A 16,719-nucleotide genomic window follows, 5' to 3' on the forward strand; every position below is an offset into this window, starting at 1 on the left:
CTATCAAAAAAATAAAATAAAATATATTTAGAAAAGATAAGATAATTTTAAAGCAGTTTCTCACCTGGTAGCTACAGCAACATAATCCTCGTCATGTAAACAACATGCAACCTGAGAAATTGCACCTTCCTAGAACACAAAAGGAAAAATATTGGGCTTCTCAAAAATGCTAATTTTTTACTTTTATATCTCAAGATTTACATTCTTCTTTTACTCCAAATGATTATTCATAATGGGGAAATTCAAATTTATGAAAGATATTCCAAATAGCATATGATAGGACTACCCTTAATCTTACCCTATGTGAAAGAAAAAGCCTGTGCTTCCATCCTTCCTTCTGAATGAGATTGAGTCCTCCTCCTGAACTGCCCAAAGCCAACCATTTTCGAGATACAGCTATGCTGGTGCACTAAAAACATGTAAACAGACAAGCGTGAGATCATAGTCACATAACCAAATTAACTACTGGAAATAAATACTAAGGATCTGTGTAGCAGGTTCCTCCCCCACCCCACTCCTTGCCCTGTAGGATACCACATAATCGCACTCATCCTCTCATCCTAGTATAATGAACCACACAGAACATCTTGGTTCTGAATGTTTAATTGAATCTCAAAATGACTGAATAGGCTCAATTGTACAAATGAGTCATTTTTCCTTAGCAAAATCCAGTTATTAGACCATTCATCTTTTGCATAATTTGGCTAGGTCATTCCAATGCTTACCACAAAGACAAAAGATCAAATAAGGGGATAAAGCAACTGCTTTAACCATTTACTCCCTTGAACCATTTCTAGTCTACGTAATTATAATTAACATACAAACCACCTATAGCTTTTTAGAACAAGTAGGACTATAGAGGACACAGATGCAGGTCACTGTGCTATTATCTCTCCCTCAACTCTCAGCTTGCTGATTTCTTTCTTTATCCGACAGAAAAAAACAGTGGTGTTGCTGTGCCCAATAATACCCTGCAGCAAAATTTGTGCTTGGCTGATGAACAGACCCTCCCAACACTCTGAATCTTGCTTTCTACCACAGAAGCTGGAAAACCTAAATATTCATTTACCCAGTTTCTCTTGAAGCTAGAGGGAGCTATGTAACTAAAATCTAGCTAATAGGAATAAGGCTACTAGGGTTTCTTAGAAAGGTTTACCTTATTAGGTAAAAGGCACAGTCTGAAAAAAAGAAAGCCTTTGGGGAACAATGGATAATAATATAATAATAGTAGGGGACCTGAACACCCCATTTACATCAATGGACAAATCATCTAATCAGAAAATAAACCAGAAAACAGTGGCTTTGAATGACACACTGCACCAGATGAACTTAACAGCCATATTGAGAACATTCCAGCCTTAACAGCAGAATACACTCTTCAAGTGCACATGGAACAGTCTCCAGAATAGATCACAAATGAGTCCACAAAACAAGTCTGAACAAATCAAAATCAAAGTCATACCATGCACCTTTTCTGACTGCAATGCTATGAAACTAGAAATCAGCCACAATAAAAAATTTGGAAGAGCACAAATATGAGATTAAATAACATGCTATTAAACAATGGATCAACCAAGAAATCAAAGAAAAAATAAATTACATGGAAACAAATGAAGACGAAAACAACGGCTCAAAATCCTTGGGATGCAGCAAAACTAGTTCCAAGAGGGTAGTTTATAGCAATACTGGCCTAACTCAAGAAGCAAGAAAACTCTCAAACAACCTAACCTCATATCTAAAAAAGCTAGAGAAAGAAGGATAAAACCCAACCAAGCAAAAAGGAAATAAAGATTAGAGCAGAAAAAAATGATATAGAAACTAAAAAAACAATACAACATATCAATGAAACCAGGAGCTGGTTCTCTGAGAAGATCAACACAATTGATAAACTTGCAGCCAGATTCACTAAAAAAAAAAAAAAAACCAAACCAAACCAAAACAAAACACCCCGAGAGAGAAGACCCAAATAAACAAAATCACTAATGAAAGAGAAGAAATAACCAACACCACATAAACACAATTATAACAGAGTATTATGAAAACCTATATGGCAATATACTGGACAACTTAAAAGAAATGGCTAAGTTCCTAGAGATGCCTAACTTCCCAAACTAAAGGAGGAAATAGAAAATTTGAACAGGCCAATTACCAGCAATGAAACTGAATCAGTAATCCCCAAACTCCCAACAAACAAAAATCCCGGACCAGATGGCTTCACAGGCGAATTCTACGAAATATTTTTTTTTTTAATTTTTATTTATTTATGATAGTCACAGAGAGAGAGAGAGAGAGAGAGAGAGAGGCAGAGACACAGGCAGAGGGAGAAGCAGGCTCCATGCACTGGGAGCCCATGTGGGATTCGATCCCGGGTCTCCAGGATTGCGCCCTGGGCCAAAGGCAGGCGCCAAACTGCTGCACCACCCAGGGATCCCTCTATGAAATATTTAAAGAAGAGTTATTACCAGGGCACCTGGGTGGCTCAGTCAGTTGAGCATCCAATTCTTGGTTCTGGCTCAGGCCATGATCTTGGGGTCACGGGATAGAGCCTCCCCCACCCCGCCCAAGTCTGGCCTCTGAACTCAGCAGGGAGTTGGCTTGGGATTCTCCCTCCCTCTTGCTCTGCCCTTTCACCCACCGGCACATTTGTACACACTCTCTCTAAATCAAATAAATAAATCTTTAAAATAAGTAAATAAATAAGAGTTAGTACCTATTCTCAAACTATTCCAAAAAAACAGAGAAAGAAAAACTTAAAAATTCAGTTTATGAGGCTAGTATCACCCTACATATCAAAAACCAGATAAAAACACTACCAAAAAAAGAGAACTACAGGCCAACCTCTCATGAATATCAAAGCAAATATCCTCGATCAAATATCACAAGCTGAATCCAATAATACATTTTAAAAAATCATATATCTGATCAAAGGGGATTTATTCCCAGGATACAAGTATGGTTCGATATTCACAATCAACATGATACATCACATCAATAAAATAAAGGATAAAAACCATATAATCATTTCAATAGATGCAGAAAAAAAACATATGACAAGGTAAAACATCTATTCATGATAAAAATCTTCTGCAAAGTAGATTTAGAGGGAACATACCTCAACATAATAAAGACCTTTTATGAAAAACCACAGCCAGCCAACCAACATCATACTCAATGGTGGCAAAAACAGAGCTTTTCCCCCTAAGGTCAGGAACAAAACAAGGATGTCCACTGTCACCACTTTTATTCAACATACTACTGGGAAGTCTTAGCCACAGATATTAGACAACATAAAGAAATAAAAGGCATCCAAATTGGTAAGGAAGAAGTAAAACTCCCACTATTTGCAGATAACATATATATAGAAAATCCTAAAGAGTCCCCTAAAAAAACTACTAGAACTGATAAATACAGTAAAGTTACAGGATACAAAAATCAATGTACAGAAATCTGTTGGATCCCTATACAATAACAATGAGCCAGCAGAAAGTGAAATTAAGAAAATCCCATTTATGTCTATACCAAAAACAATATCCAGGAATAAATTTAGAGGTGAAAATCCCATACTCTGAAAACTGTAATACACTGAAGAAAGAAATTCAAGATGAAGAAAGAAAAGAAAAGAAAAGAAAAGAAAAGAAAAGAAAAGAAAAGAAAAGAAAAGAAAAGAAAAGAAAAGAAAGAAAGAAAGAAAGAGGTGCCTGGGTGGCTAAGTGGTTGAGTGTCTACCTTTAGCTCAGGTCATGATCCCAGGGTCCTGGGATTGAGTTCTGCATCAGGCTCCATGCAGGAGCCTGCTTCTCCCTTTGCCTGTATCTCTGCCTCTCTGTGCCTCTCTCATGAATAAATAAAATCTTAAAGAACAGAAAACGCAGAATAAAACCACAATTATATGATCAATTCATCTTCAACAAAGGAGAATATACAATGGGAATAGACAGTTTCTTCAATAAATGGTGTTGAGGAATCTGGACAACCACATGTAAATGAAACTGGACCACCTTCTGATACCAAACACAAAAAATAAACTAAAAATGGATTAAAGACCTAAATGTGAGACCTGAAACCATAAAAATCCAAGAAGAGAGCATAGACAGTTATCTCTGACACTGGCCATAACATTTTTTAGATATATCTCCTGAACCAACCATAAAATAAAGAAAAGGCAAATAAAGGCAAAAATAAACTAGTGAGACTACATCAAAATAAAAGGTTTCTGGGGATCCCTGGGTGGCGCAGCGGTTTGGCGCCTGCCTTTGGCCCAGGGCACAATCCTAGAGACCCGGGATCGAATCCCACATCGGGCTCCCGGTGCATGGAGCCTGCTTCTCCCTCTGCCTGTGTCTCTGCCTCTCTCTCTCTCTCTGTGACTATCATGAATAAATAAATAAAATCTTTAAAAAAATAAAAAAATAAAAAATAAAAGGTTTCTGCACAGCAAGGGAAACAATCAACAAAACTAAAAGGCAATCTATCAAATGGGAGAAGATATTTACAAACAACATATCCAATAAAGTGTTAATATCCAAAATATATAAAGAACTTATACAACTCAATACCCAGAAAAACAAAATACCCAAAAAATAATCCAATTAAAAAATGGGCAGAGGGCACAAATAGACATTCTTCCAAAGAAGATACAGATGCCCCATAGACACACGAAAAGATGCTCAATAATGTCACCCATCATCAGGGAAATGCAAAGCAAAATCAAAATGATATCCCCTCATACCTGTCAGCATGGCTAAAATCAAAAACACAAGAAACAAGTGCTGGCAAGGATATGGAGAAAAGGCATCCCTTTTGGACTGCTGGTGGGAATAAAAACTGGTACAGCCACACTGGAAAACAGTACAGAGATTACTCAAAAAATTAAAAACAGAACTATTCTAGGACCCAATAATTGCTCTACTGGGTATTTACACAAAAGATACAAAAACACTAATTCAGAGGGATACATACACCCCCATGCTTACTGCAGCATTATTCACAACAGCCAAACTATGGAAGTAGCCCTAGTGTCCACCAATAGATGAATGGATAAAGAAAGCTGGTATATATCTACAATAGAATATTATTCAGCCATAGGAAAAGAATGAAATTTTGCCATTTGCACTGACATAGATGGAGCTAGAGAGTATAAGGCTAAGCAAAATAAGTCAGAGGAAGATAAATACCATATTGATCTCACTCATGTGAAATTTAAGAAACAAAACAAGCAAAGGAAAAAAAGAGAGAGAAACAAACCAAGAAATAGACTTTTTTTAGAGGGGGAGGGAGGGACAGGGGAGAGAGACAGAACGTATCCGAAGCAGACTCCATGCTCAGCATGGAGCCCAATGCGGAACTGGATCTCACAACCTTGAGATCATTTTTGAGCCGAAATCGAAAGCTGGATGTTTAACTGAATGAGCCACCCAGAAGCCCCAAGAAACAGACTCTTAACTATAGAAAATAAACTGATGGTCACTGGAGGGGAGGACAGTATGAGAATGAGGGAAATAGGGGATGAGTATTTAAAAAGTATATTTATCATGATGAAAAATAAAATTTTTAAAAATAAACAACAAACCCAGGGAGGGGTTAGAAAAAGAAAAGAAAGCCTTTGCTTATGGCCCCATCTTTCCTGCTTGAGATGCAAATGGAAATACCAAGACTGGAGCCAGGACACCTACCTTGCAACTGTGACTAAAAACCAATATATGGATGATGGTAGAATAGGAAAGATGGGAGAACCTGATATTTCAAGTCTTATTATTGGGCTACTACACTAAACCTAGAAACACTAGCCTCCAACAAGATTATAAACACCTATACTGGTTAAGCCATACTATACCAGGTAGGATATCTCATAATTTGCAGTTAAAAAATGAGTCTAACTGAAATCAACCCTCATGATTGTTCCTCCTATCAATTTGCTTATTACATTCTATACCTTCGTTTAGAGGCTAGAAAAGTACTTGGATGGGGGAGAAGTATAAAAACAAAATTATTTTGGAATTGATTATAAGATTTTGTTCTTCATCATGTCATTCCTGAGTTTATCAGAAGAACTCAGGGCTTGAAGGGAGTATATATTTCTTTCCACAGAGCTAAGAACTTTTGCTCTGTTCTCTAAAATGGAGGGTACATCAAACTCCTCGTTTTGGAATGAGCTTGGTATATCTGCAGTGGTTCATGTTACTTAAAATATAACAGGGTATACTCATTTATACTACTTTATTTTCAACCAAATACCTGACTTTCTGAGAAAAAAAAAACAAGATTATTGTGAAGGGAAAAAAATTCAGCAATCAATATCATGGTTTCCAAGGATGAGAAAAAAAATTCAAATGATAGCTCAAAAAGTAAATCAAGAAAGAGCTACAGGAGTGCCTGGGTGGCTCAGTCGGTGAAGCATCTGCCTTCCACTCAGGTCATGATCCCAGGGTCCTATGGCTGAGTCCCTCATGGGCTCCCTGATCAGCAAGGAGTCTGCTTCTCCCTCTCCCTCTGCCTCAGCTTGTGCTTTCCCCCTCCCAATAAATAAAAAATTTTTTTAAAAGGTGGGGGTATGAACATGGTATCTATGTATAAGGTACTACTAGCACAGGAAAAAACACCCAAGATTCCATTAAACATAAAGAACTAGAGGAGAGGGAGCATATGTCACAGAGTACATAAAATACACAAATATGAGCAAGGATCAAGAAATTCACCTTCAGACGACTGGAGTCCAGCCTCAGGGTTGAAAGTAATGGATCCAGAGACTCAAACTCTGCAAGAACATGGCTGTAGGACTCTGGTATCACTGGCACAAAAGTCATTTAGATGGAAAGTTGAAACTATGTTGAGTGACAGACACAGTATTCCTGAATAAAACCTGCAAAAAATATAATTTAAGAAGCTCTTCACTCAGCATGCATTTAATGGATGTATGTAGAACATAGAAAAACATGAGAAAGGGATAAGGATCCTTACGCTATATTTAGCATCTAGGTGAAAACAAAATACATATAAGCAATATTATTATATGCAACCATCAGCTTGTACCATATCATTCCTTGACTCTGAAAAGAATGAAAAGGAATAAGAATACAAGACAGCAAATGCTAAACACCCTATGAAGACTCTGTAAACTAACACAAGAGCTTATCTGTTCTGCAACTCTCAAGTGTACATTCTTGTCAAATTGCACCCTTTCAGAAAAGAAATAAAATTCAAAAAAAATTCTTACCCATCAACTTTAACTTTTCTCAATCTTTAAAACATGCCAATTAAGAATAAAAGCAAACGCTAAAGAAAAATTTAGAAATAACTGTTTTTTAAACTATTTTTTCAGAGCTACATGTATCTACTAATTCATTTATTCATCAACTAGGTATTTATTGTCACCAGCTAAACCCCAAGGCCTGACTGACCTTTACTTCTCAACTGTTTGTTCCCATTAACCTCCCACATTCTCCTTTAAGCTCTTCTTCACAGCTCATCTCTTCACTCAGGCAAAAGACCTGAGGCCTAATATCCTGTGATGGAAACCAAAACTACCCCTCCAGCAGTAAGGACTGCCTGGACAGGAGCTTGGGCGGCCCAGACCACCCAGACCAGTTTGAGCTCAACTCCCGACTCAGTCCTGATGGACCGTGGAGCAACCAGTTACCTGCACCTTATTACCATACTAAAATCTCCACCCAAGGAGCAGCACAAGCCTCCTTTACATAACATACAACGTACATATGAGTTTCCTTAGGGTGCATGCGCAACCTTATGCCCACCTCTACGAGCCATGACAAGGCTCCCCTATCTAAATATGCATCCTGACCGTAAATACAAGAAATCCACTCGCCCTTGCTCAGGGAGTCACAGCTTTGGAAATTATTCCCCATGATCTCCTTATGTGCTGCAAATAAAGTTTTCCTTACACAACAATTCTATCTAGTGTGTTTGTTTTCCTTATACAGCAAGTCTATCTAGTGTGTTTTTACCTCCGACTCACAGGAGTGAACTCGTGTTTGTTAGGTTACAATAGCACCAACTTGTGCATTGTTCTAGATGCAGAGATAAAACAGAGGATAAAACAAAGTCCTAACATTCATGGAGCATACTTCCCAGGGGCAAAACACACATAAACTTAGGATGCTTTTTTCTTGCACAGATACAATATAGCCTTATTTCTTATTCATTATACTGTTCTTAATACAGCTTTATCTCTGAAAAGACAATAGTATTTCTTTTTTTTTTTTTTTTTTTTTTTTGACAATAGTATTTCAAGAAAAACAACAAATCTTTAGTAGTCCCACACTCAAAGTATTTGAGAATTCCAGGGTACCTAGCTGGCGTGGAGTTGTGTGACTTGACCTCAGGGTTGTGAGCTTGAGCCCCACTCTGGGTGTAGAGATTAACTAAAAGTAACATCTTTCAGGGCGCCTGGGTAGATCAGTCAGTTAAGCCTATGCATGCCTTTGGCTCAGGTCATGAACCTAGGGTCCTGGGACCCACACCCAGTTTGGCTCCCTGCTAGACTTCTTGCTCAGTGGGGAGTCTGCTTCTTCTTCTTCTCGTTCTGCCCTCCCCATCTTATGAGCTCTCTCTCTCTGAGAGAGAGCCAGAGAGAAAACAAGGTAAGAAGGGGCAGAGGGAGAATGAGAAACAAGCAGACTCCCCACCCAGGGAGGAGCCCAACGTGGGGCTTGATCCCAGGACCCTGAGATCGTGACCTGAGCCGAAGGCAGCTGTTTAACTAACTGAACCACCCAGACACCCCTCAATAAAATATTTTCAAAAATAAATAAATAAATATTTACCAAAAAAAATTTTTTTGAGAATTCCTGACCCCCAAAAAAATCTCTCATTCTTCTCACTCATTTTATTGGGTTCCTAGTAAAATATGAGGCACAGCAGTAGGAACAAGACAAGTAATTCCAGAAATCAGTCACTTTACAAACTGGGAGAAAAAGAACACACACCTCTCATAAGGGAGACATAAGAAAAGTGCTATGTTGGAACTTACAGAAGAATCACATTGAGTTAAATGGAACCACAGAAAACTTAAGGGAAGTAGCACTGGAGCTGAGTAGGCTTTTATCAGAAGAAATAGGAAAAGGGCAGCAACAAGCAAAAATATAGAAGATACATGTGAAGAATATGAGTTTTGTCTTTGATTGAAACACAGGACACAAGGACGGAATAATGAAGGATAAAAGCAGAATAGTAACTCAGCATAAGGTATGAAACACTTTGAATTTCAAACCAAAGAAAATGAAGATATTTTACTTTGGTAGGCAACAGGGACGCCTGGGTGGCTCAGTGGTTGAGCATCTGCCTTCGGCTCAGGGTGTGATCCCAGAGTCCCAGGATTGAGTCCCACACTGGGCTCCCTGTGGGGAGCCTGCTTCTCCCTCTGCCTATGTCTCTGCCTCTCTTGTGTGTCTCATTAATAAAATCTTTTAAAAAATAATAATAATAATTTGGTATGCAACAGAAAGGCATTGAAGGATTTGGTATCAGGCAATCACAATTTCTGTGAAATGCTGTGAGCACAACTAGAAAACAAAGACTTGAGAAAAGTGTTGGGTGGTAAGGAAGTAGAGATAAGGCCTGCCAATTACTCAAGTAACCTGGTGGAAAAGAAAACCTCTCTTGACTTTTTTTTTTTTTTTTGAGATTTATTTATCTGAAAGGTGGGGAGTGGCAGAGGGAGAAGCAGGCTTCAAGCAGACACCCCACCGAGTGAGGAGCCAAGAAGTGGGGCACCATCCCACAACCCATGAAATCCTGACTTGAGCTGAAAACAAAGAGTCCGACACTTTAACCAACTGAGCCATCCAGACACCACTTTTTTTTTTAAGGTGTTCTTTATTTATTCACAAGAGAAACAAGGAGAGAAAAGAAAGGCATAGGTAGGGGGAGAAGCAGGAGCCCCATACGGGACTCGATCCCAGGACCCTGGGATCATGCCCTGAGCCAAAGGCAGACAGATGCTCAACTACTGAGCCACTCAGGCATCCCTCTCTTGACTTTCTGACCAGGAGAGACTACAACAGATTTGCATGCAGTAGTTAAGAGTCTTCAGAATGAAAAGGACTGAAGATACAAGAAAAAAGATAAAACCATAGTATAAAATCCTAAGGAAGACAGAAAGGAATGACATCAAGACCACAGTGTCTTATTCTTCTATTTGTGATCCTAAGTTCTGAGGTGGATAGGCCATCTGGCCTTGATCTCAGTATCCTACAAATTATAATTAAATGAGGTAAAAAAAGAACCTAGCAAGTTTCTATTTTTCCAAAAAAAAATTTAATAGGAAATGAGAATGAAAAAAAAAAAAACAGTATAAGCAATGTTACTTAAGAGAAGTTGCAGAGTGATGGTGTTAGGCCAACTGCAAATTTATACTTTATATTTATTCTCTTCCTTTAATATTGAAATCTGATCACTTAGAGCTTTTACTAATTATTTCTAATTGTGTCTTCTGTAGTTTATGGGAGCAAGTTTACTTCTTCCAAAGCAACCCTTCAGTATTTGAAGTGTTATCAGGTCTCATAAAAATTTAACATTTTGAATTCTTCTATCATTTGTGACATGACAATTTCCAAATTCTTCTCTATTCTTGTCACCCTTCTACACAGGTGATTTAGTTTGCCTGAAAATATGCTGCCTAGAAATGAACATAATACTTAAATAGTTGAGGGCAGCTCAGGTGGCTCAGCGGTTTAGCGCTGCCTTCAGCCCAGGGTGTGGTCCTGGGGCCTGGGGGAGTCCCAAGTCAGGCTCCCTGCATGGAGCCTGCTTCTCCCTTGGCCTGTGTCTCTCATGAATAAATAAATAAAATATTTTTTAAAAAATACTTAAGTAGTTGAATAACAGAGACTAGAAACATCAACTTCTTTGATATGGACACAAAGTTTCTATATTACAACCTAAAATAACATCTAGTCTTTTTTTTAAATTTTTTAAAAAGATTTTATTTATTCATGAGAGATACAGAGATAGAGGCAGAGACACAGGCAGAGGGAGAAGCAGGCTCCCTGCAAGGAGCCCAATGCGACTTGATCCTGGGCCCAGGATCATGTCCTGAGCCAAAGGCAGACGCTCAACCACTGAGCCACCCAGGTGCCCCTCATCTGATGTTTTTAAAGTGGCCATGTCACGGAAACCCAAAGAAATTTTCACATAAAATTAATATGCTCTTCCTAGCTAGTACTTCTATACGATAGAACTGAGCTCAACCTGAAATCTGGTATTAATCAACTGTGACAACGTATATAAAAAATACACATTTAAATTCTCTGTAAAAACAACAGAATGTTGACAATTGTTAAAAATGGGTTCTGAATACATGGGGGGGGGGTTCATTTTATTATCCTATCTACTTTTGCCTATGTTTGAAATTTTCCATGACACTTTTTAAGTACATACTTTTTTAGAAAACTTATTTATTTGAGAGAAAGAGAGCCTCCGAGTGCAGGGAGGTGTAGAAGGAAAGAATCTCAAGCAGATTCTGTGCTGATCCTGACAGGGGGCTGGATCCTGCTACACCCAGATCATGCATAACCTGAGCTCAAATCAAGAGTCTGGGGATCCCTGGGTGGCTCAGCGGTTTGGTGCCTGCCTTTGGCCCAGGGCACGATCCTGGGGTCCCAGGATGGAGTCCCGCATTGGGCTCCTGGCATGGAGCCTGCTTCTCCCTCCTCCTGTGTCTCTGTCTCTCTTTTCTCTCTCTCTCTGTGTCTATCATGAATGAATAAATAAATATATATATCTTTAAAAAAAAAAAAAGTCTGACAACCAACTGAGCCACCCAGGCGGTCCTTTATGTACATATTTTTGAAAAGAAATGTCTGCAAGGTGTATGAGTTAAGTGTCTGCCTTTGCCTCTGGCTGGGGTCATGACCCCAGGGTCTGCGATTGAGCCCCACCTTGGGATCTCTGCTCAGCGGGGAGCCTGCTTCTCCGTCTCCCTCTGCCTGCAGCTCCCCTTGCTTGCTTGTGCGTTCTCCGCTCCCTGTCAAATAAATAAAAATCTTTAAAACAAATAAAAAAATAAAGTAAAAAAAAATTTCTGTTCAAACCTTCAAAAGTTCCCCTTCTTACATAATCTACGACTTCAACCCTACTTCTTCTTCCAGCCTCACTTTCCCCTTCATATCCTTTATTTTTTACAACTATACCAAGTTTTTGTTCCTCTTTCGTTGCATAAAACTTTGTCCCTCCATGATTTAAGAGATACCGTGTTTTGTTTTGTTTTTTCTGAATTCTTATTCCCTAGCGAAACTCTACCTTCTGCAAAGCTGTTAAGCCTTGCATGCCTCTAGGCTGGCGGCAAAAAAAAAAAAAAAAAAAAAAAAAAAACTAAAGAAAAGAAGGTGGCTCTAGATGCTTACCAGTCAGTGGGACGAGGGGCTTGGCTTGCCCACAGTTTACAGAACTCCGCCGAGGCAGCACTGAGACTGGAATCCACTCCTCCTAAGTCCAAATCTACTGTACCTTTCCACTTCCACGCGTCACTTGATTACATGAACGAGTCGTAGGGCTTGGAGGCTTTTCTCATCACCTTAGTGCTCCTCAAAAGCAAACCCCACAGCGTTCTCTTTCTCCCACTAGCCACGATGGAAGGAAGGAGGGAGAGAGAAGGAAGCACAAGGAAAAATTAAAAACACTACGCGAAGGGTAAGACCTTCCTAGCCAGAAAGTATTAACCGGAGAACTCTTCACCTTGGAGAAGTCGCAACCGACTCCTACATACGCCGTGCATTCGGCACGCTTTTGTACCCGCGGCTGCACACGGTCCCTGCGCACGAGCAGCGCCTGCTGTAGTCGCATCTCTCGGAGAGAGACGCCTCGGAAGCCAGGGTTTCCGAGCCGGGAGCACCGACCTGCAGCACGGGGGTCTCGGCCCCGCCTCCCCGTCTCCAGGCCGGCAGCCCGCAAGCCTCAGTACATCAGACCCGCTCTCACGGCCGGCCGCCGAAACACTCACCGAGCATCTAGCAGCAGTAGAGACACCCGAGACGCAACTGAGAGCTACACCTGAGCCCTTCCTTCTCCCTCTCCGGCGCCTCCCCTCCCTGCCTTACGTCATCCACAGGCGCCGAAGACGCGGGGACAGCGCTATTAACGGCACTTCCTTGTCACGTGACGGGTTACGCCCCCTGCTTGCGCGTGGTCCCTCCCCCTCCGGCCGCGGTCGCAATTACGCTCCCTGCGGCCTGCAGTCCCCTGGCTGCTGCCGGCCGAAGACGCAACGCCAACCGGGACCGGAGGACCCTTAGGCTAAAGGGGTGAGACAGCCAGGATCCCGGGACCTTTCACAGCTTAAGGCCGGCGAAAGGAAATGAAACAGGCGGGAACCGGCGGGGGAGGGAGGGAACGAGCGGAAGGTGTCATGGCGGCCGCGCTCTGGGTCACGTGCCCGGCAGGCCCGCCTCGGCACTTCCGGTCACGTGCCCCTCAGAGTCCTCGCAGCCAGCGATGGAGGCGAGACCCCCCAGTAACAGAGGCGGTGGCGACGGCGGCGGCTCCTGGGTTCCAGCGTCTTCCCGGCAGCGTCTCTAAGAAGCGCGGCGGAACTCGACCCGATCCAGCCCGGTTACTTACTTCCTGCCCGGGGCCGTAGCTCCCACCTGGTAAGTTTAGAGCGAAGAATGGGGGGCGGGTGGGCGAGGAGCTGACAGGCCGGGGGCCGCAGGTCGGCGCGGATTCTGCCCCTTTTCCCTGTGTCCCCGTTGCCGTCGCCACAACTCCTAAGCTTGCCGTCTCGGTCGCCGTTTATTGTCCTGAAGCGGGGGGCGGGGGGGGGGGCGGATAATCGACACCCCCCCCCCCCCATCTGGCCTGTAGGAAGCCTGCCCCGTTACTAAGAGCAGGGACTCCAAGATTCACCCAAAGCCGCCGGGATCAGACTTGGCTCCTGAGGAGGAGGACGTGGAGGCCTCCGCCTGACAGAGGAGCCATTCCCGTTAGGAAATAGGCTAAGTCTTTAGGTTTCTGTAGGAGAACAGCTTCCACCGTCGTGCCCGCACTCCTGTCGCTCGACCTGTCAATCCTGCCGCTTCTTAAAACCTTCCTAACACGTGTGCCAATCCACCCCCCACCCCCCACCCCCCGCTTAGTCTGTGCCCGGTGTGATCGTCCTGTAATGATAGGACAGACCACCGACCCAGGGAAGAGCATAATTATTTTATAAATTCTCCAGTGTTCTCAGAGACAGAACCGACTAAGGGAGTCTTCATTTCCTCAAACTGACTCTTAAATGGCCATTTCGGCGTCTGTGTAGTGGGGGAGGGGAAAGAGCTATAAAAGCTTACCCTTTTGCTTGTCAGAAGACCCAGTTTGAAAAACGTACAAAAAAACTAAGTGGTTTGAAATACACCTTGCAGTAAGTGTTAACTCTGCAAAGGAGCGCAACCATTTCATTTCTCCCCACAGATACCTTAACTGGGGAGCTCCAGTATACAAAACATAGCCCGAGGGGATTGGATTTAAGAGGGTCGAGCCCCACCCAGTCCGCCGCCCCCCCCCCCCCCCCGCCTCCCCCCAACAGCTTGAAAACCACTTGACTGGGCTTTGGTGAATAAGCCAAAATTGCCAACCCTGAAGTAGATTTTTAAATGAAAAATGAAGTCACAACAGAGGGGAAGATAATCTCTGGTTATCAGGCCTATGGCTTGCAGAAGGACGGGGCTCTGGAGAGAACTTTGTACCTTTTAGCAGACCTAAATCCGTCATTTGGGAAGGAGGGTGAGATAATTTAAGGCCATTAAACCTGTTCTTTTGCCCTCACTCCGCTGACATTTAGCAGTGCAGCAGATTGAAAGTTTGAGTTTCTCTTAGGCGGTGTTAAATACATGCGGTAGTGCACATGTAAATGAGCCACGCAGATGTGGGGAGGGCTCTTTAAAGATCCTGGGAAGATTGGTACAGAGAGGAATCAGTTTAATAAACCAGATGATCAGCTTCCTGCATGTACTGCCCTCGAGGCATAGATCCTCTCCCTGCTGGTTTCTCTTTACACCTTTTAGACCTGCTTTTCTGTGCTACTGGGTTTTTTTCCCCTATCAGAATGAGCTTTTTTGCATTTTAACCCCCTATTTCTACTTCATGGATACTGCTGCTAGAAATACCTTGTGCTCTTCCTCTTTTCTTAGTCTGCCTTCAATGTGGGAGTATTAGGCATCCAACTAATAAGTCTCTTCCTTCTCCACTTTACCAACTGATTGCTCTTTCAATTTTGATATTGCAATCTGGTCAGCATGCAGTATTTATTAGTGAACATGAGCATACATTTCCTTCTGTCTTGTGTCTCTGTCGCATTTTCCTCCTGCCTCTCCCTGCACTGCTGTAAAATGAAAAAGTGCTTGGTCTCAAAATTGCTACATCGGTTATTCCCCTTAATAGCTTCATTGTGTTTGTAACTTTCATTAAAATGGTAAATTTTGTTCACTTTTTACATAATTCCAAGGTCCTATTCCCTGTAATGCTGAATTGTTAAAATTTTTTTGGATTGCCTCATAGCAAGCAGCATTCCAGATCTCCATTTTGTATGCTGGCAGATAAAGCAGCTCTCTCTAATAATAATCCTCTTTTTAGGGGGTGATATGGAGTTTTTATTTCACTTGTCCTTGTTTCTGCCCCATTTATCTCTGCACATTAGAAAAGAGATGTGATTTAAAGGTTTCTGTTGATCAGTTTCAATTTTTTCCTATCTCTCTTTCCTTCTAAGCCAGTTACTAGAATCTCTGAAGAATGATACTGTAATCTCTGAGTAGAGAGCTATCATGCTTCCTGGAGTTTATTTAAGGATATATGTGCAAAGATGTTTTATGTATCTTACCAAGCTAGTGTTCTTTTAATAACAAATCTTAAATAGATGTCACAGGTATTTGTTACACTCTTCATACAGGCCAAATATGTTACTGGGTGCTGTATTACAGTGAATACAACACATGCATCCTCTTCCCTTTGTGAAGCTCATAGTCTGTCGGGGAGACAAACATTAAAAGAATTACTTTAGAAATTAATTGTAGTGTGGTAAGTGCTATAAAGAGAAGAAGAACAGAAAGTCTTGCCTAGTAATTCTGAAACCTAGAATAGACCCAAAAAAATGACTAAAAGCCAGTTGATAGGAAAGGAGGAGAATGTGCAAAGCCTCAGAGCAGACATGTATAGTTTCAAGCAAATATTTAACTACAAATGAATTAATGCCTTTACTGGAGGTCTTGCTATTTAAAGAAGTCTTGTGGCAGATAATTTCGTAAAGTAAATAATCTTGTGAGTGGGGCACTTGGGTGGCTCAGTTGGTTGAGTGTCCAACTCTTGGTTTTGGCTCAGGCCATGATCTCAGGATCCTGGGATTGAGCCCTGCGTCCAGCTCTGTGCTCAGCAAGGAGACTACTTGTTCCTTTCCTTCTCCCTCTGGTCCTCCCCCTGCATGTACGCTCTCTCTCTTTCTCTCGAATAAATAATAGAATATTTTTTTAAAAATCTTTGTAAGTAAACTAGATCTTCAAGCTAATTTGCTTAAATGGAACTAACCAATATTTTTCATAAGCAAAATATTCTGTGGCTTTTACAGAGTTTTACTGGAAAGAAGTTTTGCTACCCAAGGTGTCACCCTCAAGAGAAATCTGGAAGTCCCATAAGGCATTATATGGTATCCCCACTGGGTCTATTAAACTTTCTAAAACTGGTCCTTGTACAATTATCAGAGGCGCAATAGATGTACAAGGAAATTTGCCAAGCAAG

General features: G+C 41.5%; 2 protein-coding genes across 7 annotated transcripts in view; one reads left to right on the top strand and one right to left on the bottom strand.

Annotated features, from left to right (window-relative positions):
- The window catches only part of HPS5 (HPS5 biogenesis of lysosomal organelles complex 2 subunit 2), a 45,222-nt gene extending 31,862 nt beyond the window's left edge, over positions 1-13,360 (bottom strand). The window contains exons 1-6 of one of the 6 annotated variants that reach the window (XR_005375805.1): positions 12,956-13,358; positions 12,360-12,575; positions 11,895-11,980; positions 6,696-6,859; positions 299-409; positions 65-129 (exon numbers count right to left, since the gene is read on the bottom strand). Coding sequence is in view for 4 of the 6 variants with exons in the window: in XM_038569197.1 (XP_038425125.1) it covers positions 65-129; positions 299-409; positions 6,696-6,803 (284 nt within the window). In the remaining 2 variants the exon portion in view is untranslated. Of the gene's footprint in view, positions 1-64; positions 130-298; positions 410-6,695; positions 6,860-11,894; positions 11,981-12,359; positions 12,576-12,690; positions 12,918-12,955 lie in introns of those variants that run through there. The other 5 variants (XM_038569197.1, XM_038569199.1, XM_038569201.1 and 2 more) reach the window with 5 other exon arrangements.
- Positions 13,361-13,427: 67 nt separating this feature from the next.
- GTF2H1 (general transcription factor IIH subunit 1) overlaps positions 13,428-16,719 on the top strand; it is a 36,361-nt gene continuing 33,069 nt past the window's right edge. The window contains exon 1 of the mRNA XM_038569202.1: positions 13,428-13,601. The gene's annotated coding sequence lies outside the window, so the exon portion shown is untranslated. The remainder of the gene's footprint in view (positions 13,602-16,719) is intronic.

Source organism: Canis lupus, chromosome 21 (assembly GCF_011100685.1).
Source record: "Canis lupus familiaris isolate Mischka breed German Shepherd chromosome 21, alternate assembly UU_Cfam_GSD_1.0, whole genome shotgun sequence".
Lineage (NCBI taxonomy): Eukaryota > Metazoa > Chordata > Mammalia > Carnivora > Canidae > Canis > Canis lupus.